The sequence below is a fragment of the Talaromyces proteolyticus genome (assembly GCF_021365285.1).
Source record: "Talaromyces proteolyticus strain PMI_201 chromosome Unknown BGW36scaffold_2, whole genome shotgun sequence".
Taxonomy (NCBI): domain Eukaryota; kingdom Fungi; phylum Ascomycota; class Eurotiomycetes; order Eurotiales; family Trichocomaceae; genus Talaromyces; species Talaromyces proteolyticus.
The window spans coordinates 1,768,503-1,794,227 of NW_025764278.1; the positions used below are offsets into that span (position 1 = coordinate 1,768,503).

The window sequence follows — 25,725 nt, forward strand, 5'->3', positions numbered from 1 at the left end:
AATGTTGGTTTCCAAAGTGTGGTCATGAGAAAATATACTTGTCCAATCGATTAGAGTTAAAAGGAAGTAAGAATTAGTGCGAAAAAAATCACATAATACTTCTATATAACGATTTTTCTCCCCTTTCATCGACTTTTCTCTACCTCTCTTAGTTTTCTTCTTCCCGTGCTAGGCTAAGTTTGAAATGCCACGCTTCCAAGTGTTCGTGAGATGGCGTCCGCTCAGCGCCAATGAGTCAGGTGAAGGAGAAATAAAACGTGAATACAGTGAGAATAATTCAACAATATCAATCTCAGCGCCACCTCAATCCAAGACTCTTTCACGCCGTAACATTGCTTGGAAGAGCGGGTCCTCGTTTTCAGGAATATTTGACGCTAATGACAACAACAAAATTGTCTTTGACTCGGTAGTGTCACCAGTCCTATCTAATGTTTTACAGGGCCAGTGCTGTAATTTCTTTGCATATGGACACTCCGGCAGTGGCAAGTCCCATACGATTATGGGATATAATTATGACAACAGCGAGGAATTCGGTCTTTGTTTAGCTGCTGCACATCATCTGATTTCCGCTCTTAAAAAATTAAATACGGTAGATGATGGTGGGCGGGGTGATAAACTTGGGATTGGTATTCGGATGTATGAGATGCGGAAGAATAGCGCTTTTGATCTGCTGAATGGACACCGGGAGTGTCATGTTCGAGAAGGGTCAGACGGGCGGGTATATATTCGCGGCGAGACGGAGATGCTTGAGGATGGGAAAGTAAGGGTTCGGCCTATCACCACAGTGGGATGCTGGAGCTTTGAAGATCTACATCGAGAGTTGCAAGTCGGTCTGAAACTCCGAGCAACCGGGTCATCGACAATCCATGACCAGAGTTCTAGAACACATGCAGTTCTGGAGCTAGAGATAATTACAGAAAAGCTGACAGTGGCACGTGACGCTGTTTTTGAACGCCAGTCAGAGCTTGTTCCAGTAGGGAAGCATGCAACAGATGTATACATCGAGGAACAGTCTCGAGGAGTCATGCTGAACAGTGACGGGAAGTGGATTCCTAACCCTGACTACCAAATAAATCAATCGCGGATCGACGCCGCGGAATTAAAGAAAGGAGAGTTTGAAAAGCGTGTGAAGGAGGCAGAAGATTATGAAACCAAGGTCTTTAGAGACATTGCCAGTCGTCACGCATGTATTGGGGGAAGGCTCGTTTTTGTGGATCTGGCTGGATCGGAGTACTCTGATGACAGTAGAACTGGACCTGGACCAAAGCAGACCCCTCAGGAAAAGCAGGAAGGGAGGCAGATCAACAGTGACCTTTTGGCCCTAAAAGAGGTTATCCGCGCCACGGCGTTGAATCAAACTCGCATTCCTTTTAGGTCTTCGCCCCTGACGATGGTCTTGCGCCAGCACTTTCAGACGTCAACAAATAATCATTCAGCCATGATCTTGACTATCTCTCCTTCGACCCAACAATTTGCGGCTGCCATGAACACATTGAAATATGGGGACTTGGTTGGTGTTGCTAGTGGAAAAAAAAGAATAGCATGACCAGGTTGTTATCACACCAAAGAAAACATCGAAGCGGCCAAAGAGAATTATGAATCATAACATATTTGCAGTTTGTAAGAGCCAGTTTCAGACCTTACAGTACAAAGTGACGGATAGGCCGTGCGGCGACTGACCAATTTGCAGTCGGCCTTGTGATAGAGTAGATTTAAATGTAGCATGACTCAACATAACGCGAGGATGAAGTCACAGTGCAGATTGTTTCCAAGAATGTGAACAAGTGAAAAATATAGAAAAGGACATCTCGATGGCACACTATCGATCTTGGTGTTGAGGATATTAGAATACGAGGAATATAGTTCGCATCTATAGAACTTCGTTAGCCACACAAGAATCCTTGGGCAGATAATATTCATACCAAGTTACATAGCTCTCTATCTATTCCCTTTGGAATAATAGTAAGAACAGAAGTCCGTTCACGACTTAGTGCTGAGGTTGCACATCATAGAGCTGCTTTGAGGCTCCGTTGACCGCATCGCGTCAATATCCGTGACGCTAAACTCATGGTTCCAGCTGGAACACAAAGGTTGATTTTGGCGAGAGGATCCGAGGAACGTAGGACCAGAGGGACTTTGATAGATGAGTATCAGTAACTCGGTACGCCCTTTTAGAAAAATACCTGGTTCCTGAACAACCGTTCCGGGCAGTTGCGAGCAGACTCTCTTGCCCTCCGGGCGGTGGTGCTGCTTGAGGTTTGTCTTTTGGGTAGTTGGAAGTTTCAGGCACTTCGGTCATTTTGGTCATTTTAGAATGGACGAGACGTCGTAGTAATTCAAGCCGGGTAGACCGAGCTTAAGAAGCTGTAGTTTTGTGTGGGGAAACGAGAATGCGAGGGAGGGTGTAAGGACAAAATAAAATGGTACTTAGCAGAACCTCGAGCAGACGGTTTACATTTAAGGGATGCCATCCACCACTAAAGAACCCGTTTCGTGAGACACCGACATTACCAGTGGACTTATAATGAAATAGCAGCCACGTGGGTGAAAATTCTTTGCAGCTACACCCGAATCGACCGACGTATCAAATTTTGTAAGAGGGTAGTTCGTCGAAAGATTAATAGTGACTAAATGAAACAGATTGCGAAACATTCACAAAGTGGATCAACGAAACCGGAGCAAGTAAATGTATGGGGACAGTTGGGGATCGGCCAAATTTTTAGGTTAGTTTTCTTTTTTTTTTTTTTTTTTTTTTTTGCTTCTCACGTTGACGAATTTGTTGCATAGCATACCAAAAGAGGCTGTGCAGTCGAAAAGGAAAATTCTAGCCTTGCGTATGATCTCTCCGGCTCTGTGGCTTTCCAAGCTACATATGAAATCATCAATGACAGATCCTTTCATGAGAGGTATTATAGGAAGCTCACCCACCTTCTCCTGTGGTGGAATCAGACTTTTGCGTGAGCCGTTTGCGTGAGCCGTTCGCGTTTGAAGCGCCATGTAAGAGCTGCGGCCTTTGACCCTTTGCGGGCCAGACAACTCGGAACTCATAAGAGCCTGGATACCTGCAGGGCATCGTTGTGAAAATTCAGACTCGCTCAATAATTTCCGATGACACCTAGGAACTGGAAGCTGGCAGCAGATGCGATGGCGACCGAATGGCATTGGAAGCCCTCGGTCGTACTGCGCCAGGGTCTGTCTGGTACGGAGTTCCTCTTGGGCGTGCTACCGAGAATCCACCGGCATGCGGTCGGCAGGCCTGCTCCACCGGTGATTGGCTGCCATAAATCCTGTGGCTGAGACTAGTCCAGCGAATAGCATTACAAACGTGTCAGTTCTCCGAGCTGGCTGTGTTTGACAAGAATCTGACTGGCAGTAACTAAGGAGCCAGCCAATGGTCGAATGCGGCTCAATTTTTTTTTAAAAAAAAGGGACATGATCGGCTCCCGTGCGGCCCAAACCGGGGACCCACGGCCACCCACATTATTTACTTTGCCGGTAATTAGTGGACCATGGTTGCAGCGACAATTCGTCATGAGTCAAGAGAGGAGAGTTCCACGAGCGCTGTAGTTGTCATACTGCGACTTGACGAACGACAGCGCGCATGGGTGCTGAGAAATGGCACACCGGGTTGCGCCTGTGGGCACAGGACGGAACTGCGATCCTATTGGATGCAACTAGCTTGGGCGTTGTGAAACGCTGACAGGTTCCTATCGTAGCAACATAGCCGAAACTATGAAAGCTAGCAATTGACGAAGAATTGTTGAGCCCAACAAGCCTCCGGAGAAAAACTCTAATAACCCAGTGCAGCGTCATCCTCAGTTCTTCGTTGCGGGCGGCCTCCAATAATAATGACGGGGTGCTCAACAGGGTCAACACTGCCCCGTCGGCAGCTCGCACGAGGAAGGCTCCGTGTACGACTTGACTTGCAGACGATGCCAAGACTCCAATTTAATGACTTTAATGATTCAATAAACAATATAGGCAAATTGTGGCTTTTTTGCTTGTTTGCTTGCTCGGCGCCGCTTAAGCCTTAGGGCTGCTGGGATGGTGTTGGTTCATCTCTCGTCGCACGTTTTGCCATCGCCATCTTACATTTCATTGGTTGATCTACTAAGCCTGTACATGTCACCGGTTGCCGTTGAACGCTTATAAGATGAGGTTAATTGGCAGCAGACCCACCCAGGCACCCAATGACTGTGTGTTGAGCCTCCAAGACCGAGTCGAGGGACAAACCTAATGGAAGCTATATCATTTAATTTTATGCATGAGTTAGTGCACCCGGGCAAGTCCTGCGCTGAGAGCACTGAGGAGGAACCGGAGCAATCATGGGGCCCTTGATCTGCCACGACAGCAAACTAGCGGATGCCTGAGATGTGCTTCTTCACATGTTATCCACACCACGTCTACAAGGTATCGTCGTCGGCTCGTACAAAGAAGCGGTGTCGCTCTCACTTCGACGGGGGTGCACAGCACAGTTGATTTCTTCGACCCGGGTGTAGCGTGATTTGAAGCCAGAGGCCGGGTGTTCGACGATTGGCACGCGGTGGGGCGGGGGCGGCGGATGGGCCCTAGGGTACCAACCCGGGCAATTCTTGAGGCAGCACAGCCAATCACATTGAGCAGGAAAAGCAGACTTGCCCAGTTATCTTCCGCTGGCAGCGTGTCCGCCCTGTTTGGAGGGGAGCCCGCCCCACCATCCATGGGTGATCTCATCTGGCCGGCGACACGCACTAAAGGCCTTCTTTGCGTGACAAAGCGATTCTACTATTCATGACAACAATAATAATATAAGGCAGGCAGGCCGCACCTTCCTGGTGTGAGTCTTCGTCCGTTCCTTCCATCTCCCCGCCGGCCACCAGCCCTCCTCGCTCCTTCCTCTTCTTCTTCCTCCCGTCTGGTCTGGTCTGGTCTGGCCGGATCTCCTTCCTGTCCTGCCTCGCCCATCCGACGGGAGCTTCGACCTCATCTCCTGCGGCTCTCCTCCTTCCTTGTCTCCAACCCTGACTGTCTACATACTGATATATATATCTCATATACGCGCACTCATATATCTATATATTGAGCACGTATCGACAGACAGTAGAGGCACGCTGAAAAAGAAGACAGGCTGCTCTAGTCTACCCAGGTGAACAATGGATAATCGGTCTTATGATCCATCTCGTCTTCATCCGGGGAGTGCGGTACGGCGCCCGTCTAGCAACAGACGCTCGTCCGCCTCCTGGACCGATGGACAGGTATGTACAAGAATGCCAAACGGGGGAAAGCAATGGCTGACTTGCACCTGCACCACGACATAGAGCTACATGCAACTCCACTTCTCTACCTCTTCGTCCCCCCTTACCCCCACTTCACATACAAGCGAGAGCGTTCATCAAGCGACTTTAACTGATTCACTATTGCTCCCCGCAGCGACACAGAATACCCACGGGGACACAGCCGGCTCTTATGTCTGGGGGGGCTCGACCCCGAACCCCGTGGAAGACAGCATTCCCTTAGGCGATAACGTAGACTTGTTTCCCGCAGTGACTGTGGATCCACAAACCCCCAACAGATACGATGGCTTGCCAGATCTAGATTCAACCACCCCTTCGAATCCTCAAGCCCTCTTCATATTCGTCATGAGAAGGTTACAAGAACAGTTTCATCAGCATCCAGACCCAGCCTCCTTTGCTCTCTCGGTCGCCCGAAATAACTTGGACGACGAGACTTTTCGTAATTCCGTCTGGTGGGCCTCAGGGGATATTCGCATCAACCCTCCCGTGCAGCCTACGCGCCTGGCGACGAACAGCTCTCAATTTGTTTGTTACCTTTGTGAAAACCCTGGAACATTCCCTGTAAGAGGGACTTTCAAACGGCATGTGAATGAGCAGCACCTGCCCAAGTCATATTTTCATTGCTGGCTTTGTTCTTCTTGGAAGCATCCTCGACGAAGCAAGCTTGTGGGTCATCTCAGAACTATTCATTCGGTTCTAAATAGCAACACTGAACAAATTTCAGCTCGCGAGATATTGGAGTCCGTTCCTGCGTTCTGCCACATATGTGTTTCTCAAGGACTTCAAGTGCATGTAAATATGTTCAACACATGGGATGAATGGTACGACGCGATAGAAGATCACTGCCGCATCGATTCAGAACCTTCGCCAACAGGCACTAGTGGCCCGAGGCCATTTAACCAAGACCCAGATGGAGGAGGATCTGGCGGTTATGGTTCAGCTTTTCCTGGTAGCCATGGACTAAGTCCTAGCCCAAGCGGGTTCTCTAGCTTTGGGGGTAGCTGGGGTATGAGTTTCACTGGCTCAGGTGGAGCCTACAATACGCGTTCCTTCTCGGAATCTCCGACTTCTGATGATGTTCTAGCTGATAAGTCCAAAGTCTCTCAACTCGGGTCAACAAAACCCACCTGTTTGAAACACTCGAATAGAGACAAGGGTCTGCTATCATCCTCAAAGCCCAACCTTACCCAGAGACCTCGTAAGGATGAGAATGGTGATACAGCAAAGCAAGACGCTTGCAACAGCTGCGGTCATGAGTACAACTCATGTGCTGCTTGTCCATCAAGGTCTACACCCTCAGTTCCTTGCCATGCGTGCCTTGACCGGACTGCCCTTGTCATTTCTTCAAGTATATCTTCCGGCACGAACACACTTGTCCAGGGAAGGGACCGTCCGTGCTTCCCAGTGGACAAAGAAGAAGTCATATCAACGAATTTATCTCGTCGAGTAAACAAACTATCTTTAGAATGCCGGCCATCTAGGGCAAATGTATCGACTTGCTCCCCCAAGTCAGCCAGCCAGCAGGATGACGTCGATACTAAACCAAGGACTATTATGACGGTGATATACCTCTCCGTTGTATTCGATGGTTATGATCCAATGTCTTCTCTCGTGGTTTCTATCATCCAACTTTCCAAAAACTCTAGTGTGGCTGAACCCTTATGCACTGGTACCTCGCAATCCTAATCCCCCTTTATTCCTGGTATGTGAAATAAACTAACTCAAAGGTAATATAGATTACAACCCGAAGTCAGACGTTGACCCCCTCGTGTCGGGTCAAAATATACTTACTTGTATACACCGGGACTCCCCGATATCACATTCAAAGCTCTCACGGCAACTTTCTCACTGTCAAGCCAGCTTGGGTGCCATTAGCTTCGAATTGTCTACCGGCACTGCGATGTGCCCGCGTAGCAAGAGTCAGAAGTCTCGTCAGAAGAGACTCTCCTCTCTGTTGGCTCGTCTCCGTGCCGTCACATTTATCCTCGCCCTCCAAAAAGAGGTGACCCCGGAGACCCCGGAAAAGTGCGTTTTCGACGATGCTAGTCAGCCCGGTATTTTGCGCACTATTGGTAAAACCATTTCGCCATCCCCGGCTCGAGAACTCAAAGCTCTGTATGATTTGGCTTACAAACATCTTCAAGGGGACTTTTGGACATATTCTGGTATTCTCGGGTCTAAAAGTTCGTTTGCTGAAGATGGCCCGAGAGCATGCCCTTTCTTACGAGCTTTGGCGACGAGTATCTCTGACCCAAAGCTGTCTATCTCGAAGAAAGGAGCGGGATACAATCCGCATACCTTTCTCGAAGACCGTGTCCAGTCAGCCTTTTTGCGGTGATTTGTTTTCTTCTCGCAACCTATCTTTAAGTCTTCTTCAGCCATGCTGTCGGCAGGATGGCCGGCAGTCCTAGGTGTTGTATCTTGTCTAGTTATCGATGAGGCAATGTATGATGCTACTAACCAATTAATTACTGTACAAGAGCTCGTGACGAAACACTCACATTTATACGCATTTGGTGGACAGTCTCAAGCCACCTATCTTGATACCCTTTGGATGGATGTGTTTGCATCTAATGTACGGATAACCGACTATTATGTTTGGGTTGGAAAGGATATGGAGTGAATGGGTTACTGGTTTTTTTGGCTGCTTCTTGCCTGTTTTTATTAGTATTTATCTTATCGTTTGTTTGTTCTTTGTTCTGGCCGCCATTGATCCAAGCCTGATGACTAACGGCTGGTGATTGAGCGATTTCCTCTCATTTCCTCTCATTTACTATGATTTATGACTTTGGTAAATGTCATTTCAAACAATTTTTCTGGGAATATCATGCCAACTATTTATTTACTATCTATCGCTGAATATCGTCCCAATCGGGTAACAGCCCGAGGCAATCCCGAAGGACCTGATTAAAGGCCAGGAACTGGACTGCTATTGGTGTTCTCATGAGCAGCTCGTTATTATTAATCTTCTATGACCTCATATATCTAAGTTACGGCATCACCTGCGAGTCTGTTAAAGAGGGAACAAAAGTTCTCGTCGTCCTTAATAGGCAACCATATTGTTCTTCTTCCCCGAGCGCGAGACCCGCACGACGCTCTCGACCAATGCTATATAGGCGATTACTTTAATGTGCTCAACACTATTCCCTATTTTGCCAGGGACGAGCTTGGCAGTGACAGGATTACGAGCTAAAATATTATGAAAGCGTCGTTTTGTCTGGGATAAATAGAGAATCCTGTCTTCTTTTTCAAAACCTTAATAGAATTGAAGATTTATACCAATAGATCATATCAACAACTCCACTGTTTTGTCAATGCCTGCCATGCTGTCGATTCTGCTCAATCCGCTTCCATATCACATCTTAGCCTATGGCACCTTCTTAGGCAGCCAACTTTACCAGGTATCGCTCACCATAGTAATTACCTTATAGCCAATCAGCTGATACCTAAGCCAGTCCTTCATCAACACCAAAATCTGCTACCGTTCCCTTCCGCCCCAAAACTTCAATAACCTGAACAAGCGCCTGTTCCCGGTCTATTTCCGCTGCCAACTCGGCCTCGCGCTGCTCACCTTTGTCACCAAACCTGCTGCGTCATGGCTGCAGCCGCCCGTGGCGAATGCGGGCAATTTGCTACTGAGTCTGGCGACTGCGATGGCAGGGTTGAATTGGTACATTTACGGGCCACGGACGAATGATGCGATGCTTGAGAAGGCCAGGGTTGTGAAGGGTATTTACTTTTTTTTTTTCCCCCTTAAATAAGCTTGTTCTGGTTGGAGACGCGAATATTATGGTTTGTGTGGCAATAGTGCTGACGTGTATACAGAGGCTCGGGAGGAAAGCGAAGCAAGCAACAATAAGAACAATGACACCAATGACACCGAGACAGCAGCCCTTGTGCAAAAAGTAAAGAAATCCTTCTCGCACAATCACGCCATGTCGATCCATCTCAATCTGATTGCCATGATCGCGACTGTTGCGTATGGGATTGTGCTCGGCGATAAGCTTGAATTGAAGTAGGGCGACGAGGCTCTTCTCGGAACTACATAGTAACGTTATATATTAATGTCTCTCCACTCTCATTTTTGTACTATAATTAGCCCCAATGTTATATCCTTGTTAATCGTGAATCACTCGGCGTGCTGTCAGATCGGCTGTGGAGAAAAGCCGCGCGGCCAGGGGCTTTGACGGATACATGTAATTACATATGTGTATAGAAGGAGGATAACTCCGCGATCCTCTCAATAAGACCGATTCCCCCACCCGCCTCATAAAAGCTTCATCCTCAACTCCCTGTCTGACTCCATTCCACCGTGCCCATAAGCAGCATTTCGTTTCCATCCTCTCAAGCTGGGACCAATGAATTTTACATACTTAATTTTATAACGACTCAGTCGCATTCATCGTTCCGAATCGCCTCTCGCGATCGTGCGATAATAAATGACAACGTCCAGCCGCACCGCCAAGGCTGCCAAGCAGGAGGAATACCCACCACAGCTGTCGCTGACCGAGAAGCTCAAGCTATACACGACTGCGACAAGAATCGCGTCGACCATTGCTGTCACCCATGGCCTCGGTGGTATTTTCCGAGGCGCCAGCGGTGCCAGCAGCTTCCGCGTACATGTCGCCCATGCGTTGATTCGGAGGTTGAGCGATACTCTGACCGATAGGGAGTACCAGTGAGTTTGCCTTTTTTTTTTCCATTACAATGCGAGCCAGTGCTGATAGATCGCTCTGATAGATATCTACTGAAACCGACCGAGGATGCGTATAACGACTGGTGCAAAGCAAAGCGCCATGTCGTCGACACGGTGGCCTTGTCGCGGTATGGGGCCAAGGGACTGTGGATAGGCGACAAGTCGACAGCGAAGCACGTCATGGTATTTTATCATGGTATGCACTGTTTTCCATAGCTTATATACAGGGATAACACTGATTACTGTTTGATTTAGGCGGCGGATTCGCCCTCAGCGCCAACGAAGTCTACTTTGACTTCTGCCTTGACCTGATCAACGCTCTCAAAAAGACAGGCCTCGATCTCGCCATCTTCTTCGTCGCCTACTCCCTCACTCCGCACGCACGATACCCGACGCAACTCAAACAATGCGTCGAAGCCCTCGACTACATCCTCACAACCCACTCCTCGATCCCAGTCGAAAACGTATATCTCGGCGGCGACTCCGCCGGCGCCAACGTCGCGATTTCCGTATTACTGCACATCTCGCATCACCCACACGCATCCCTGATTGACGAAGATAACGATATCAACTCTGGCACGCACAATCTCGTCGAGACGGACTCGTATCTCGGCGGCATCGTGTGTTTGAGTCCCTGGATCGACTTCAACTTCGACCGTCCATCCGAAGAGGAGAATCGTAAGAGAGACTGCATTTCCAAAAAGTCGGAGCTTGCCTGGGCCACTTCGTATACCGATAACAACCCCTTTGACCCATGGTCCGAACCGACACTGGCACCAGTAGAATGGTGGCGAGGCTTGCGGGCGCGCGAATTCCTTGTTCTCGCCGGGTCTGACGAGATTCTGTTGAATGGGATAGAAGAATTCGTCGATAAAGTTCAGGTTAGTCCCCTACAACCGAAACAAATTGACTCTCATAGTAATTCCGTACAGTCCGTTTTCCCGAATCTAGTCTTCTTTGTTGGCCAGAATGAGGGTCATGTGTGCCCTATCGTAGATGGAGCGCTATTCAGCAAAAAATCTCGAGAAAAGATTCAAACATGGCAGGAAATGATCCGGTGGTTTTCAGGATGTTTATCGTCAGAGCAGCCTCCTTCTCCTTCGAAACTGAAACATTCACAAACACCGAGTTGACAGAGAAGTTGGTAGAAGCGTGCGCAATTACATATCATCGTTAGGATGAGGTTTGATCTTTTTTTTCAGCTGTGGGGAGTTCATTTCTGGTGTTGATGTTTTCGTATATGGTGATACCCGAAATATACCTGTATATATAAAGGGAGAGCGCTTGGATTCAGAGGTCATGTATATATCATATCAGTTGATTGGCTTGTAAATTCAATACTTGAATGTTCCGTCAACACGAATGCAACTAAATCCATCAGCTCAGCATCCAATTGATGTGTAAGAATTTATATGCAAAGTAACGTGAAGGTGATGTAATGAAATCAACAGATGTCCAATGGTGACGATTAAGGAAAGTGGAGCGCGCACGTATATGCACAATGTCGCACATCATTGCCGAGCGCGGGCAGTATCCAGCGTGCAAATATTGTTGTTTAGTTCCGCTTTTTATTTTTAAAAATATCAAATACTAGAGAATATCCGCAAATAGGGTACTGGCGATTGGGTATTGAAGTCTAAAAAAAGAAAAGATGTCAGCCCATAGTATGGTAATGCAGTCTGATACTGTGAATCTTTGCATTGCTTGATTACTTCTCAACATTGAAAACGTGGTCAGCATCGTCGTGTACATTAAATAGATTAATTGAGCTTTTTTCTATATGGAAAACTTCCAGTGTATGTAAGTACCTCTTTGAACGCTTCACTTACAGAGAAATACGAGCTAACACGACCCAATAGCAACAATAATCCAAACAACTACCCTCCCAGCCAACCCATGAACTATCCTGTCAACGCCCCGATGACTTACCCTATGAACACAACCATAAATTACCCCGGCACTACAACCACTGATGACATGGGCTTACTAGCTCTCCGGGGTCGTGGCCCTCTGGCACGTCGCGCAATCCGGCGCCAACGATTGGGACTGTTTTGATGATTGATTTGACTTTCTTTACTCTTTCTGTTATTCTTCATCTGTATTTTTACCGCTACTCAGCATAGGACCCCGTACACTTTACCGGATTAGGATTATATCAATGCCAAGAATTGTCTGCTAAGCCCTACCTTGATACGTATGTTTAGGCTAGCTGGTGTTTTCCTCCAATCGGTGATTATGGCTTATAATTTCCGAGTTATGCAGAGCTATTGCTTGACCACAAATCCACAATCTTAAAGAATTCTATGGGGAAATCAAGGGCCAAGGCAGACGATGATATCACAGGCTAGCGCTAATCGTATGCTGTCCATTTGTTGATTATGTATCTCAGCACTAACTGAAAATAGGGAGCTAGATGCGTCGCGGGAATAATTATCTTCTCTCTTCCGTACCTACGCAATCTTCCTAAAGAGATAGAATACCTAGAAGCTACAAGTAAGTCACTCCGCAGTTATTTGAGCTATTTTGAATAGCTGGCCTGAGCGGGGTTGAAACTACATCCTGGGGCAAGTTCGGCTAAGGTTGCATGCACTAGTGCCACAAGCCACAGTATTGCGCATGAGCGATCTTTTCATGGAGGGTTCACTACAAGTGTTTGCATTTCGGATGCCCGTTCAGACAAATTGGCATGGATCAATTACATGCAATCTGTGAAAAATTAATTACCAGATCCTGTTTAGTAGTAGAATAGTGGTGAATAGCAGAATATTGGCATTGTTGATAAGACATGTATCACATTTCTCCTTCAATTGAATGAACCCTTGATCGCAAAAATCCTTCAAAACTCGAATTTAACCAAATCAATTTGCTTACACGGAGATGACAGATTCCTAATTGGCGCCGTAGCCCACATAAAAGAATTCCCCTCCTCATCACCCCCATTGTCATTACACGAAACCCATCCATGAAAAGACTTATGCGAAACCTTTAGTGTACCATCACTACCCCAAGAAAACCCAGGCGTCGGGTCCGGGATAGGTTCACCACCACCATCGTACGAGTAAGAGTAACTAGACAAATTCGAGGGTCCATATTCTGGTGTTGACCCCATGTCAAGGTTAAGCGCATAGCGGCCACCGTCTCCGTTGATCCATAGATTGGTGCTGTTGTCAATTTCGACCTTGTTGGGGTTGTTGGTTGAGTTGGACAAGAGGTTTATAAATATGGTCCCTGCGTTCCCTCCCGTCTGTAATACATACTGGCCGACAGTGGAATCGGTGCCTTCAGCGCGTAGACCGATACTTTTGCCGGCAACAGCAGTGGTGAGGATGGCGAGGGTGATAAGGGAGGCGGTTGGGGAATGCATCATTGATCAATTGATATTATTGATTGTAATGTCAACAGAGTAAAATATGAAAGGGATCTTGATTTATATGCTCAGTTTACAGTATAATTGATCTTAATGTGAAGTCCCTGTTACTATTTTCAAGGCAATTTTTTTTTCGCATTCACGCACTGCGACATTGTCATACAGTCGACTATATCAACCAATAGCAGCAATGGAAATAGAAATGATCGACTGTTGCTGACCTTGCACTTTTTTTCCGTATTTACGCACTGCGACATTGTCATACAGTCGATTACATCAACCAATAGCAGTAATGCAGATAAAAATGATCGACTGTTGGGTGATTTTGCACTACTGCAATTTAAAAACTTCTTTAAAAAGCTATTTCTAAGAAGCATTATACACTCAACCCCCCTTTAACCTGACTTGGGTATAAGCCTGAAATTATAATTCCTTATAAGGTCTTAACGGTTTTGATCCTTAGTTAATTAATCTATATACACTCAAATCTTCTTAACCTTCAAAAGTAATAGTTTTTAGTTATTTTAAGACGAAACCATTGTTTCCAACAAACCATCATGGTATGGGGACGAGGGTTTGTTCTGGGAAACACTGACGTGGACGCAGAAGACGATATGGCATTTATCTTCATGTTCAAAGACATTTACGAAAAACAGCACGCAGGCTAAAAGAACCATGTTTTTAGCAACGTGCAGACAAGAGGGATGAAATGGTTCCAAAATGAAAGACTATACTAGTTGGCATTGATAGATCTGATAAACCGATGTGAACGTAAACAGAATTGACAATTCTACTGAGAAGAAATCTCATGAGTTGAACGTATGTGTAGAAGCAGTGAATAAATCATCGTACTAACAACCGCCTTCGGGATTGGTGTATTACTCTTCGTAAAACATGTAGAGCGTCTCTCACGTTCGTAGACCGGCACGGAATATTTAGATGCCAAAGTGTTATACATTGAACTGGAAGGCTAGCTTGGTGACTTAGGCCCATCGCAGTCTTAATTCCAATAGCCTACCCCTAAAGACAGGTTTAAATCAGGGATGTTCACTAACTATCGATACATTTCCTAATATATGAGGATATGCGATAGACCTAGGATCTCGCTAGTTCTATATCGTTGGGTACATCGCCGTATTGGCCATACGTCATCAAGGGGCAGTAGTCAATAGCCTCGAGTCTGTTTGGGCCCCAAGAAGGGCGTTGTATGTCTGACGGGGCCGAGAGGAAGTAGGCATAGTACCAAGCCCCGTAAGAACAGACATGGACAGGAGGCAGTAGCCCCATCGCTGCAGATGTGTTGAATATCCCGATGGCTGTTTTACGTCTGGCTGCCTGTTTGCAGCGATAGGGCTACTGTCTCCTGTCTATGTCTGTTCTTACTTGGCCTGGGACTCACTGCTTCATGCCTACGTATACTGGGCCTAGTGGGATATTAGGACGCCTCTATACAGCCTAATGAGATAGAGGGCTGTTGATTACTGTTCTCTAACGCTGTATGTCCCATAGGGCGATATATTCGATACCACACAGCCAGCTGGGCCGTAGGCCAATCCGGCATCCTAGGATCTCATTCCTGGGGTGCACCACATTCTAGGTAGATTGCTATATAAGGAATGGGATCCCTGGAACTAGGTTACTGGTTCTATGAGCCAATATTTAAGGAAAAGGAAAGTGCTAGTCAATACTATTCAACCTGATGTTTATATATTAATGAATAATGATTGATGGATCATTTGGATTATTTTGATCATCCTAGTACAGATGTGCTAGAATGCGTTAGGCTTTGCTTGTCAAATGATAATGATCCATCCAGACACTAAAATGGTGAGATTTGGGGGCTATTGAAAGCGGAAATAAAGCTGATGCCCGTTTGTAAACATTTTAATCAGGCTTAAGATAAATTCACTATATTCACTTTATTATTTCTCGGTGCAACCGAAATGTCATTCGATCGGTGACCCTTATATCTACGGATTGGGCGAAGACTCGGATAGTTTCCGATGTGAGACGAAGAACAATACACGAACATTGTGGAATATGGGGAACCCTGGCCTTCCTAATCATGAAAATCTTTACGGGAGTCATCCAGTGTACCTTGAAATGAGAAATGGTCAAGCACACGGAGTTTTGCTATGGAATAGCAATGGTATGGATATAAAGATCGATCAGGACTCGGATGGCCAGTATTTGGAGTATAATAACGATGGTGGCGTTCTTGGTTTCTATTTCGTATCTGGACCTCAACCTGCAGATGTCTCCCGCCAGTACGCTGAAATCATTGGAAAGGTTGTCCAGTTCCTATCCATAATGAAGTTAAAATGTGTTTTTAACGAATACAGCCCATAGAGCAGTCTTACTGGACGTATGGCTTTCATCAATGCAGGTACGGGAGATGTCTATAGAGTGGCTGAGGTAATTTATAATTACTCGGCGGCCAGAATTCCGCTTGAAACTATGTGGACTGATATCGATTATATGAATTTACGACGAACATGGAACTTGGACCCAGATCGATTTCCATTGGAGAAGATGCAAGAGCTTGTTACGTATCTTCATGATCACCAGCAACAGTACATTCTCATGGTTGACCCTCCAGTTTCGTTGAATGACAGTACATCCTGGCAAAACGCTATAGACTCTGACGTGCTCATGAAAAACTCCTCCGGGGAAGTCTATGTTGGAGGCATGTGGCTAGGCCCTGTTGGTTACGTTGACTGGTTCCATCCAAACTCTCAATCATTCTGGAGCGGCCAAATCACCACCTTCTTTGATGATGAGTCTGGTGTTGGCGTTGATGGCATTTGGATCGATATGAATGAGGTACATCTTCCCCTCGCACTGTTTCTGCAGCATGCTTACTCTGCCACTTCAGCCGGCCAACTTCTGTGCTCCTTGCTCCAATCCCTACACGGAGAGTGCTCCGGACTCCCCAGCACTTCGCACGTCATGGGAACCTCTACCCGGATTCCCAGCCGATTTATTGCCCCAGACAACTCTGGTCAAGCGACTGGCTCTCTTTATCTGGATGATGACAAGAGCTTGAATTCGACTAGCAGTGACATCGCTTTTAGCTATGACAACGGCCATTTAGTTGTGAATGGCACATTTGGTTATAGCACCAATCTCCAAGTCATTTCTGCCAAGGTTTTGGGGAATGATACTGGTGTGGCATTCAATTTCACGAAACCACCGAACGCCCCTTGGACTGTCGATATCAATTGATACAATTGATCAGCGCTGGTCTAGGGTTTCACTCGCCAACTGAGCCTTAATTATATGGAGTCAAAACTGTATCAACGATTCTTTCGAAGAGTTTTTCTATAAATAGGACTGGAATTTCATTCTATCAATTGACCCTTCATACCTACGTATATTACGTAACGGCCACCAGATAATATTCCAATGCCAGTATCATGAATCTGCAAAATCAAGAAATTTAAAAAGCACACAGGCATGGATTCAATCATAGCTAAGGGACCGTTTCCAAATAATATAAGATGAGATAGAACATGCTAAATAGCAAAGATTAAAGGGAGTAACTAAATTTTATCTTGATATACACGTCATGAAGAAAATTGTAAAAAAAGTTGAAAATCCTAAAATAATTTCATAGCCCAATATAAAAATATCAAAGAAGAAAAACGGTAAATACCAACACCGCCAAGCAAATCCATTTTTACATGATCCTTATCCATTCCCATGACTGACTGTAAACTGAAACTGATAGCACCATTAAATTATTTCGAAACCGAGTCGTTGAAATAAAAAATAAAAAAAGGACAAATAACGCCAGAGCAGTTCAAGCCTCAAAAATTCAGAGACGAGGGAAGAAACGGAGATATTTGGATTAGGAGAAAATGAGACAGGCTGGCCAATTTCTACTCCTGTCTTGTCCTTTTTGCTCCATGTGGGTTCCAGGATCCCTGGTCACCTCCCATCTGAGGATTGCCCTGGAAGCCACCACCGAAGTTAGGATTGAAGTTTCCGCCTTGGAAGCCTTTGAAATAGTTAGCATGTATCTTCTAACGGGGAAAGCGTGCGTTATAGGGGTAGATGACACACCCATGCCCATGTTGCCCATCATAGGGTTCATGCCACCAGCCATGGCAGGATTCATACCCATTCCTCCCATAGGATTCATCCCCATACCCATCATATTAGGTGCTCCTCCGCCCATGTTGCCGGCACCACCGCGACCACCACGCATATTCGGACCGCCGCGCATGCCACCGCCCATCATATTTCCACCGCCGCGGTTATTGAACCCTCCATAGTTATTCATGCCACCCATTGGGGCTTGAAATCCTCCTCCGCCTATAGGACCACCACCTTGGAAGCCGCCGCCGCCCATACCACCGGAGAAGTTGCGATTATTGTAGCCCATGCCACCACGGTTGTTGAAGCCCCCGCGTCCACGGAAACCGCCGCCGCCACCACCCATATTGTTCATACCGTAATTCATGTTCTGGTTACCCATCTGATTGAATTGTCTGTTGTTGCGGTCGTCTTTACGGGCGGGCGCATCTTTAGGGAGGGTACGGAAGGGATTCTGGTGCGGGCTGGTGTAGTTGGCCGTGTGTTTGCGACCGGGTTGACCGGTGTTGGCGTAGTGCTCGATAAGGTGTTTAACAGCGGTAGCAGCCTGCAGACTGGAGAATTCGACAAACGCTTGACTATGTTCTGTCAGTTTTGTTGTTTAGGAGTCGCTATCGCAGAAGACATCTCAAACCTCTTGCTCTTTCCATTCACTTTATGCTCACTAAATGTGATGTCTTTCAAATCATCCTCGGCACCAGCTTCATTGACCCAGCCACGGATGTCATCATCAGTAGTCCACCAAAACAGCTCTGAGACAAAAAGGGCAGTAGTAGCGTCTGGGTCCGTCGGACGATCACCGGAAGAAGAGAAAGAAGTCATTTCTTTTCGTTTTTGACCTTGCTGCGTAGGCTGATTCTGTCCAGTAGAGTCTTGATTACCTTGAGCGTGTTGTGTTCCATCGTGATGGCCATTGGTTTCAGGTGCGGTATCATTACCATATTGGCCGTGCTCTCCTCCGTGACCGTTAGTTTCTGGGGCATCCAGTATCAACTCCGGGCCTTCCTGCCCATTGTAGCCTCCATCTCCATAGATATCAAGATCAAAATTATCGTCCTCAGCCATCGTTGTGGTATGCTAAAAGAAAGGTGTGTTTCAGCGTAAAGTGGGAAGAAAGAATCCGGTATTGATTGGTTTGCTTTTCTGTTATGCACAAGCCTGATTTAATTTTTCTTTCTTGTTTGCTCGATGAATCAAAATGAGTAGTACATGTCTGTCAAACGAGGTACATTAGTATGGACGGAGCGCAACAAACGGAACATGACCTGGCAAGCGGAAACTCATCTGTCCTTAACCTATCCAAAGTGATTTGTGGAGCGAAAAGAAATCCATCATGCGACAGGAAAACAGAAAGAAACTCGACACATGAGAAGAATGAATGATACGTACAAGCTGAGAAGCTAATCAAGTTTTCCTTTTATCTTCTTTTCTTTCACCGAAAATGAACAGGGCACCAGAGAATAAAACTCTTTTGAAACTCGACTGCCCTTGATGGCAAGTGCGGGTTATGTTTTCTTCTGTTGTGTTTGACAGGAGTCCGATCAGACGAAGTTCACAGGATGCAGCAGTCTGCCACAAACCAGCAGGGCTGTCAAGAAAGAAGTGGTTTCTTGTAGTAGAGAAAAGAGAAATTATAAGCACGCAATTGGGAATTAGATGGTGGTTAGTAGAGTTCGAGAATGAGTTTTCTGGAAGTTGATTCTCTTTCTGAGAAGTCCCTGGAAGGGCTTGACGTAAGACCGTTCACGGGAATGGCAAAGACGTACGGCAACAGAACAGCGAGACCGCCGTGAAGAGCTCGAACCACGTGATTCCGCTGGTAGGAGCGGGTAGATGCAGAACTACTCACCGGGGTCGACTTCCAATGTGCAGAGAGACAGCCTGGACAAGCAAGTAGAGCGTGCAGAGAGGTGAAGCAAGCTTGTGGCCGCAAGCAAGGATAGGCCACGGTGGAGCCTCGGCCTGGACAGCGACCAATAGTAGGCGCGCAAACGGCCGGAGAAGCAGACGCGCGCTGCTTAGCTCGGAGCTGCACAACATTTCTCCGTAGCCGCCAAGATGCTAGTCCGCGCTAGTCCGCATCGGGACAAATCTATCATGATGAGGCCAGCTGGAAGGAAGGAAGGGCCGCCTCCGCAATCACTCGTCTCCTTTACCGTTCGCCCTCTATAACCACCTGTCTTTCAGTGTCGCTCCCTCTCGCTTCTATTCCCTGAGAGAAAGACTCTGGTCAATACATCCAAGTACACAATGTCCGACACATTCCAAGAACTCGCCGACATTCCCAAGGTAATATTACTTATTCGCCAGCTGCTACGCTGATCATCGCATTTGAATAATTGTCTAACTGTTGTCCAGGACTTTGTCCGAGATGGAATGATGTTTGTGAACCGTTGCACCAAGCGTTAGTCGACCTTCTTATCCTGCCGGCATGACGAATTGCTTTGTCTAACTTGTTTCTCACAGCCGACAAGCGCGAGTTCCTCAAGATCTCCCAAGCTGTTGGTAAGTCTCTCGGCCTTGACACAGTGTTACGCAGGTGCTAATTAGTTGGCAAATAGGTGTTGGATTCGTTGTTATGGTGTGTAACTACCTGGAACCATCACTCGAGCGCACAGTTGCTAAATACTAGGTGATATTAGGGAGCTATTGGGTACTTTGTGAAATTGAGTATGTGGCCAACTACCCTATACTGGAGGCTTCTCTGGCTCTTCTATGCAAAAAGAGGGCATGTTTTCTCAAAGCATAACTAACCAACATCACAGTCCATATCCCCGTCAACAACGTTCTCGTCGGATAGTCGAAAACCCCCAAATCACGTCAAGTCGGCGTCGCATATCTCATTGTCGCCGGCGTCGACATGGAAACAAAAGAGAATTGAGAAAGCAACGAATAATTACAATCCATTGATTTGCTATTCCAGTCCGGCGGAACTATATTCGCGCAATACATCAAGCACATGCACAAATTATTCACGAATAATCAGGAGTACGGTTGTGGGGAAATTTATACCAGTTGATTGTTCCCTTCTTTCTGTTAAGCAATTGGCAAATTCTATTTACCCTTTGTATATTTAACATCATTTTCAAAACAAGGAGGCGCCATATTTCTTCTGTCTCGACTACATCCACCCCTAATCTGGTAGTATACTGGCTATTCAAAGGCCGTCGCGTAATTTCGTCATGGCCGTAATTGTTGAAATTGGATATTAGGCGGTAAAAGGCACAAAAACAAAAGGTCGCATATAACGTTGCAAACATTTCAAATTTGTTACCATTCGTCTGGTTGGTATGGAGGCACCGGCTGCCGCGAGTGGCGTTCACGGGTGCGTATAGCATCACGGAAGTCATTGTACTCGTCATGATACTCAAGCTCTTCATCGTAGCTCAAACCCAGGGCTGGCTCCCCTTCGTCTTCCTTTGCTGAGTCATTCCATGAATGTACTGTACACGTTCCAGTAGCCATCCCCCAGCCGTTCCAGGAAGTAGCTACAATGATTCCATTAGCGAATCGTAAACGAATTCTGGACTAGATAGTACACTTACCAGCTAAAACAGGCGCTGAAGGGTGCCAGCTTGCATCCCGAACACACGTCCTCCAAGCATACTCCCCACTCCTCATCTCGTACTCAGTAGCAAACAAGTCTCGATCTTGTGGCCTCGACTGGTAGGTCACACTTCCAACATCGATGACAGCTGCCAAGGTGGCATCCATGTTGTAGACATATACCTTGCCATCTTCACTACCAGAATATACATATCGGGAGTTGGTGCTTGACGGAGGCGAAAAGTGGCAACGGATCAAAGTCTTCAGCACTCGGTGACCTCGGAAAGTTACTACAGAGCAGTCATGGGGATGCGGTGTATAGTCTTCATCCGAGTACGCCATATACCGATAGTCAAAGCCAGTAGTATAGTGATTAATGTTGATCTTGTCAAGTTGCTCCGTAGTCACCATTTTTCGCAAGTCCCACAGTTTCATCACCTGGTCTTTCCCATTTGAGAGCACGTACCGTCCGTCGCCTTTGCTATCGACATAAGTGAGACCTTCTGTATGTCCCACGAAAGCACCAGCCTCACGACTATCGTTCATAGACCGTCGATCCCACACTCGAATTGTGGTGTCATCGGAGCCTGAGTAGAGAATGTGTGGTGATGATGTATCACCATAGCAAACGGCATTAACATCGTCTTCATGGTTACGTAGCCGCAGTATCGATTGCCGTGTCTCAAGGTCATAGACAATGACCGAACGGTCCGAAGTACCTGCAACAATTTCTCTGCCGTCACCTGAGAAACGCAGAGACCAAATCTAATAAATTTAGTCAGCAGCGATCAGAAGATAGAACTGGCCGATACATACACCCCAATGACGGTGCCCTCCCCGCCCTTGCCTTGTGTTGGAAAAGTCAAGAGACATTGGATCTGAAGTGTCGTAAGGATCCGTTGGGGCCAAGGAGACTTCATGATGAATTGAGCTGTAGGCTAGGTATCTATTATCAGGGCTCAAAGTTGCGTCGGTAATCGTCCATTGTCCGACGCCGTGATAGCGAACTTTCTTGTAGTACTTCCAATCGTATGGATTCGATGTATCATACATCCGTACCCGGAAATCTTGGCCGCAGCAAAAGAAGAAGTTTCCATCATCCGAGAACTGGCCCGAATAACATCGAGTATCGTAGTGAATAATCTTGTCAGCAGTGCTTCCAGGAATTAAGTCCTGCCGGTTTACACATTTCTTGTCAGTTGCGCGTACCTTAGATTATCAAATGTATCTCTTACCTGGAAGACTGTCCGCACATTCCGCTTCTGATCGCTGATTGACCCAATACCAAGCTCACGCCACATCAGCTGGGTAGCTAACCTCTTCTTGCGCTTTTTCTGTTCGTCTACATAATTGAGATTGTTTCCATAAAAGCCAGAATTCATCAACGCTCTTCCGTTCTCACTCGGTACCTTTGGAAATGCGTGACCTGGCCCCCGGTTTGCTCGTCGTCTGCGGGATCTGTAACCACCATAAGGGTACCCATCACCATCATCGTCGGCGATGATGCCGCCTCCAAGCAAACCGTGCGTTTGAAGTATACGTCGCAGGCCACCGGCATTAAGAAGCGAAAGAATCTGGGCTGGAGACACTGTTAATGGTGAGCACTACTGGCTTTGGTGGACGGAACTGTGACACGAACGTACTTCTCGTTGTTCTGTACGGGCCATCTTCTTCCTCTTCACCCTGTTCATTTTCCTCACCCAAAGAACCCATAGTGAGCTCTATCTGAATGTTTCCATCCGAGTCGCCTGTTCATAATGTATTAGCGGTAGGTATAGCAAGATCCTCTCACGACCTACGGAACAAGCCGGTCGCCTGCGCTACACCATCTTCGCTGTCGTCCGAGTCTTCATCATCGTCGATGTATTCTATATTGTCGGTGGCCTCAGACTCTGGCTCGAATTCCATGTCATCGTCGTCATCGTCAGGCCACTCGTGGGCGAGCTGGAAATTGTCGTCTGAGTGATCAGCGGTAGGCGTTTGTGAGCCGGCCCGGTGTGCAGGCGGGGAACTGCTGTCAGGCATGGTCAAATTCAGCCAGCGTTGACAACGGTATAGTAGTATATTTGATGGCGCAGAATGGTTGAAGTCAATAGCACATACACATGTGCTCTGACCAAGCGAGGCAATGTTAAAAATAAGTGAGAACAATGGCAGTTACGAGCAAGAGTGGAGATCGAGTGACGATGCGGAGACGGAGACGGTGTGCTTAATCATGCTGCTTATCGATAGTACAAGCTTATCTCCGGACTTCCGGTGCTAACCCTCGACTTGGTCAATATTCGATTGCTCATCGCTAAAATCTTGTTTATTCTATATTTTTTGGGAAACCTGGAGAATATTCATTCATCACACAGTGTTACTTGGATCTCGTATCTTGGAGTGGAGAGAAGTCCCATTAGTGGCCTGAGGCAGCCAAGCATTACTATCCTCTTTTATATATATGTATTTTATGCCGACATTGAAGTCTTCAAATGTTTGAATTCCTCAATTGAGACATTTTATGCCTGCCTGGTTGCTCTTCTTATTACTGTAATTGGGGGTGTTTACATAATGTTTGAGACAGGCTATTTTTCTGTTGTAAGGCTGCATAATTTCGAACGAGGTTCCGGGAGCCGAGTGATGAGAGGACCAGCAACAGAATTAATACCATACTACGTCTAGGCATCGTTCAACGGCTATTACTAATGATTTGAAATATCCTCGATTATGATTTCTAAGGCTAGATATAAAGCTGGATGCTAAAACGGTGCCTTTCCTTTGGATGCTCTCATGTATTCTTTGTTTACTCAATTCAGTGGGGCAGAATCTTTCTATTTTCTTACATCCGTCAACTACCAAAAAGTCCTACGAAAGTCGTCAGAAGAATATACAAAACGAACTAGCTAGTCAACGAAAAGCAAAATTCAAATATAGGAAAGTAAAACAAGTAAGGAATCTGAAATGGCGCCACAACTTATATTCGGAACGGCGACATTCGGTATGGATAAGACCGAGTTCCAGGACCCCGAATCAGTCAATGCTGTTCTCGAAGCGCTTCAAGAAATGGGAATTCAGCGTTTGGATTCAGGCGCCCGGTACCCACCTAAAAGTCCAGGAAGGTCGGAGCAGCTCATCGGCGAAACCAAGACGCTCAGTGGACATTTCACGGTCGACACCAAGGTCTACACCGATGCACAGACTGACGGCAGCGGAGACCTCACACGCGAAGCTGTCGAGGCTTCTATAAATGCGAGCCTGAAGCGACTCCAAAGACCCGAGGGAGTAAGGAGGACCTATAAGTATTTTTAACTAGTCCGGCATTCACTAACATTGGATGATGTTTAGGTCAATGTGCTCTATGCGCATCGTGCAGACCCTTCTACTCCGCTGGAGGAACAGATTGAGGCCTTCAATCAACAAATAGCCCAAGGCCGATGCAAAGCCGTAAGTTTCGTCATTTCTCGATTGTATGAGTTCGGCGACGCTGACTATATGCCCAGTGGGGAGTGTCAAACGTTCCGGTCGACGTGCTGGAAGAAATTCTTCGTATTTGCAACGAAAAGGGTTGGCAGAAACCAAGCTGCTATCAGGGAGATTATAACCTCGCTACTCGTGGAATGGAAACGAAGCTTCTGCCGCTTCTGCGTGCTCATGGGATGTCATTTAATGCCTTTCGGTAAGAGAGTTGTTCACCTTTGCAGGATTAAGTAGTAGAGATCAAAAGCAATGTTATTACATACTAACAAATGCAAACAAGAGCTCTCGCTGCCGGCTTCCTGACTGGCAAGACAGTGTCGAATCAGGTCGCAGGCACTCGTTTTGCGGATGACAATCCACTCGGCAAGGCACTTCAGAAAATGTTTGGCTCTGATACTTTGATTGCTGCGCTGAAAAAGTTCAATACCGAAGCGACATCCCACAACCTAACGCCGGTTGAGGTTGCCATTCGATGGATCGTCTATCACTCAGCTCTGAGTGATCAGGATGGAGTATTGCTCGGCGCCAGCAGGCTTGAACAAATCCATGGGACTGTTGCTATGATACGGAAGGGGCCATTGCCAGAAAATATGCTCAAAGGGACAGAAGAGTTCTGGCTTGCAGTCAAGGATAGTCGAGGGGATATCATCTGATATGGTTCATCCGTATAAATGCAGTGTCTATAACTTTTAGTTGCACATATGTCAGCTTTTTCTATATGTTCACCAAACTCTCTCACTCACTTATATAAAGGAATACAATAAACAAGGGTCTACGCTTTGCTGAACAGATGCATTCATTGAACGGATCCCATCAACGTCGGCCGCCTCGGAGAACCATTGTGATCACCCAATTTCATACGTGCGTATTGTTATAAGCAGAAAAGCAATGGAAATTATAAGGTAGCATTCATCTTTAACGTCCTGCTTAGCCTGGTCTCTCATGCAGCAGCAACCAATAGTTAGTCATTTGTCCGAAATTCAAGTATCAAGAATGAAATGGCTAACTAGCACGTCACCAGGCCTAATAACACAGCACGCACGGTATTTCCCGGTTGCAACCCATTACTATTCCAAAGTCTACGGAGCGATTAATAATCTACCCAAAAGTATGTCACTAGCGACTTCTCAGTCGGCCAAACATGTTGTCTAAGCAAAATAATACGGAATTTACCCTGATGAATACAAAACTGGCTAGCTAACTGGAACGCCTTTAAATCGTTAGTGCACTATTTAAATGAACACCCACTTGGCCTCTTCTAATAATTAGATGATGGGTGATAATAA

General features: G+C 46.5%; 11 protein-coding genes across 11 annotated transcripts; 7 read left to right on the forward strand and 4 right to left on the reverse strand.

Moving 5' to 3' along the window:
* Positions 1-184: 184 nt before the first annotated feature.
* BGW36DRAFT_286858 (P-loop containing nucleoside triphosphate hydrolase protein) lies at positions 185-1,546 on the forward strand (the record flags this gene model as incomplete). Its single annotated transcript, XM_046210460.1, has 1 exon — positions 185-1,546. The coding sequence occupies one exon, from the start codon at positions 185-187 to the stop codon at positions 1,544-1,546; it is 1,362 nt and encodes a 453-aa protein (XP_046076711.1).
* Positions 1,547-2,467: 921 nt separating this feature from the next.
* On the reverse strand, positions 2,468-3,366 carry BGW36DRAFT_90280 (uncharacterized protein). Its single transcript, XM_046222690.1, has 3 exons — positions 2,925-3,366; positions 2,767-2,866; positions 2,468-2,712 (listed from the first exon to the last, which is right to left on the reverse strand). The coding sequence occupies exons 1-3, from the start codon at positions 3,160-3,162 to the stop codon at positions 2,628-2,630; spliced, it is 423 nt and encodes a 140-aa protein (XP_046076712.1). The 5' UTR covers positions 3,163-3,366; the 3' UTR covers positions 2,468-2,627.
* A 1,766-nt stretch (positions 3,367-5,132) lies between these two features.
* Positions 5,133-7,611, forward strand: BGW36DRAFT_423246 (uncharacterized protein; the record flags this gene model as incomplete). Its single annotated transcript, XM_046219809.1, has 3 exons — positions 5,133-5,234; positions 5,298-6,942; positions 7,010-7,611. The coding sequence occupies 3 exons, from the start codon at positions 5,133-5,135 to the stop codon at positions 7,609-7,611; spliced, it is 2,349 nt and encodes a 782-aa protein (XP_046076713.1).
* A 985-nt stretch (positions 7,612-8,596) lies between these two features.
* Positions 8,597-9,292, forward strand: BGW36DRAFT_288724 (uncharacterized protein; the record flags this gene model as incomplete). Its single annotated transcript, XM_046210607.1, has 3 exons — positions 8,597-8,674; positions 8,729-9,002; positions 9,099-9,292. 3 exons carry the CDS (start codon positions 8,597-8,599, stop codon positions 9,290-9,292), a joined length of 546 nt encoding a protein of 181 aa, XP_046076714.1.
* Positions 9,293-9,487: 195 nt separating this feature from the next.
* Positions 9,488-11,184, forward strand: BGW36DRAFT_90333 (Alpha/Beta hydrolase protein). Its single transcript, XM_046222691.1, has 4 exons — positions 9,488-9,951; positions 10,014-10,165; positions 10,225-10,850; positions 10,902-11,184. The coding sequence occupies exons 1-4, from the start codon at positions 9,713-9,715 to the stop codon at positions 11,100-11,102; spliced, it is 1,218 nt and encodes a 405-aa protein (XP_046076715.1). The 5' UTR covers positions 9,488-9,712; the 3' UTR covers positions 11,103-11,184.
* A 1,621-nt stretch (positions 11,185-12,805) lies between these two features.
* On the reverse strand, positions 12,806-13,342 carry BGW36DRAFT_444128 (uncharacterized protein; the record flags this gene model as incomplete). Its single annotated transcript, XM_046221633.1, has 1 exon — positions 12,806-13,342. The coding sequence occupies exon 1, from the start codon at positions 13,334-13,336 to the stop codon at positions 12,806-12,808; it is 531 nt and encodes a 176-aa protein (XP_046076716.1). The 5' UTR covers positions 13,337-13,342.
* Positions 13,343-15,376: 2,034 nt separating this feature from the next.
* BGW36DRAFT_444131 (glycosyl hydrolases family 31-domain-containing protein) lies at positions 15,377-16,579 on the forward strand (the record flags this gene model as incomplete). Its single annotated transcript, XM_046221634.1, has 2 exons — positions 15,377-15,625; positions 15,686-16,579. The coding sequence occupies 2 exons, from the start codon at positions 15,377-15,379 to the stop codon at positions 16,559-16,561; spliced, it is 1,125 nt and encodes a 374-aa protein (XP_046076717.1). The 3' UTR covers positions 16,562-16,579.
* A 274-nt stretch (positions 16,580-16,853) lies between these two features.
* Positions 16,854-18,610, reverse strand: BGW36DRAFT_90379 (uncharacterized protein). Its single transcript, XM_046222692.1, has 3 exons — positions 18,069-18,610; positions 17,402-18,012; positions 16,854-17,336 (listed from the first exon to the last, which is right to left on the reverse strand). Exons 1-3 carry the CDS (start codon positions 18,497-18,499, stop codon positions 17,218-17,220), a joined length of 1,161 nt encoding a protein of 386 aa, XP_046076718.1. The 5' UTR covers positions 18,500-18,610; the 3' UTR covers positions 16,854-17,217.
* A 1,074-nt stretch (positions 18,611-19,684) lies between these two features.
* On the forward strand, positions 19,685-20,234 carry BGW36DRAFT_423252 (uncharacterized protein; the record flags this gene model as incomplete). The annotated part of the gene is made up of 6 exons (XM_046219810.1): positions 19,685-19,723; positions 19,793-19,838; positions 19,901-19,939; positions 19,996-20,015; positions 20,077-20,104; positions 20,200-20,234. The coding sequence occupies 6 exons, from the start codon at positions 19,685-19,687 to the stop codon at positions 20,232-20,234; spliced, it is 207 nt and encodes a 68-aa protein (XP_046076719.1).
* Positions 20,235-20,704: 470 nt separating this feature from the next.
* BGW36DRAFT_423253 (WD40-repeat-containing domain protein) lies at positions 20,705-23,005 on the reverse strand (the record flags this gene model as incomplete). Its single annotated transcript, XM_046219811.1, has 6 exons — positions 20,705-20,922; positions 20,980-21,745; positions 21,797-22,153; positions 22,216-22,568; positions 22,624-22,728; positions 22,780-23,005. 6 exons carry the CDS (start codon positions 23,003-23,005, stop codon positions 20,705-20,707), a joined length of 2,025 nt encoding a protein of 674 aa, XP_046076720.1.
* Positions 23,006-23,612: 607 nt separating this feature from the next.
* Positions 23,613-25,233, forward strand: BGW36DRAFT_369791 (putative oxidoreductase). Its single transcript, XM_046215173.1, has 4 exons — positions 23,613-24,244; positions 24,308-24,406; positions 24,463-24,638; positions 24,720-25,233. The coding sequence occupies exons 1-4, from the start codon at positions 23,924-23,926 to the stop codon at positions 25,090-25,092; spliced, it is 969 nt and encodes a 322-aa protein (XP_046076721.1). The 5' UTR covers positions 23,613-23,923; the 3' UTR covers positions 25,093-25,233.
* Positions 25,234-25,725: the final 492 nt, after the last annotated feature.

Bases quoted from the DNA above. Each gene is read 5' to 3' on its own strand.
- BGW36DRAFT_90379 (XM_046222692.1), bottom strand. From the start codon at position 18,499: ATGGCTGAGGACGATAATTTTGATCTTGATATCTATGGAGATGGAGGC. The intron at 18,013-18,068 runs GTTTGAGATGTC...GACAGAACATAG, and splicing joins GTGAATGGAAAGAGCAAGAG to TCAAGCGTTTGTCGAATTCT. The intron at 17,337-17,401 runs GTGTGTCATCTA...ACTATTTCAAAG, and splicing joins GATGGGCAACATGGGCATGG to GCTTCCAAGGCGGAAACTTC.
- BGW36DRAFT_90280 (XM_046222690.1), bottom strand. From the start codon at position 3,162: ATGCCATTCGGTCGCCATCGCATCTGCTGCCAGCTTCCAGTTCCTAGG. The intron at 2,867-2,924 runs GTGAGCTTCCTA...TTTCATATGTAG, and splicing joins TCCACCACAGGAGAAGGTGG to CTTGGAAAGCCACAGAGCCG. The intron at 2,713-2,766 runs GTGAGAAGCAAA...CCTAAAAATTTG, and splicing joins TATGCAACAAATTCGTCAAC to GCCGATCCCCAACTGTCCCC.
- BGW36DRAFT_90333 (XM_046222691.1), top strand. From the start codon at position 9,713: ATGACAACGTCCAGCCGCACCGCCAAGGCTGCCAAGCAGGAGGAATAC. The intron at 10,166-10,224 runs GTATGCACTGTT...TGTTTGATTTAG, and splicing joins CGTCATGGTATTTTATCATG to GCGGCGGATTCGCCCTCAGC. The intron at 10,851-10,901 runs GTTAGTCCCCTA...AATTCCGTACAG, and splicing joins AATTCGTCGATAAAGTTCAG to TCCGTTTTCCCGAATCTAGT.
- BGW36DRAFT_369791 (XM_046215173.1), top strand. From the start codon at position 23,924: ATGGCGCCACAACTTATATTCGGAACGGCGACATTCGGTATGGATAAG. The intron at 24,245-24,307 runs GTAAGGAGGACC...GATGATGTTTAG, and splicing joins GACTCCAAAGACCCGAGGGA to GTCAATGTGCTCTATGCGCA. The intron at 24,407-24,462 runs GTAAGTTTCGTC...CTATATGCCCAG, and splicing joins CCCAAGGCCGATGCAAAGCC to TGGGGAGTGTCAAACGTTCC.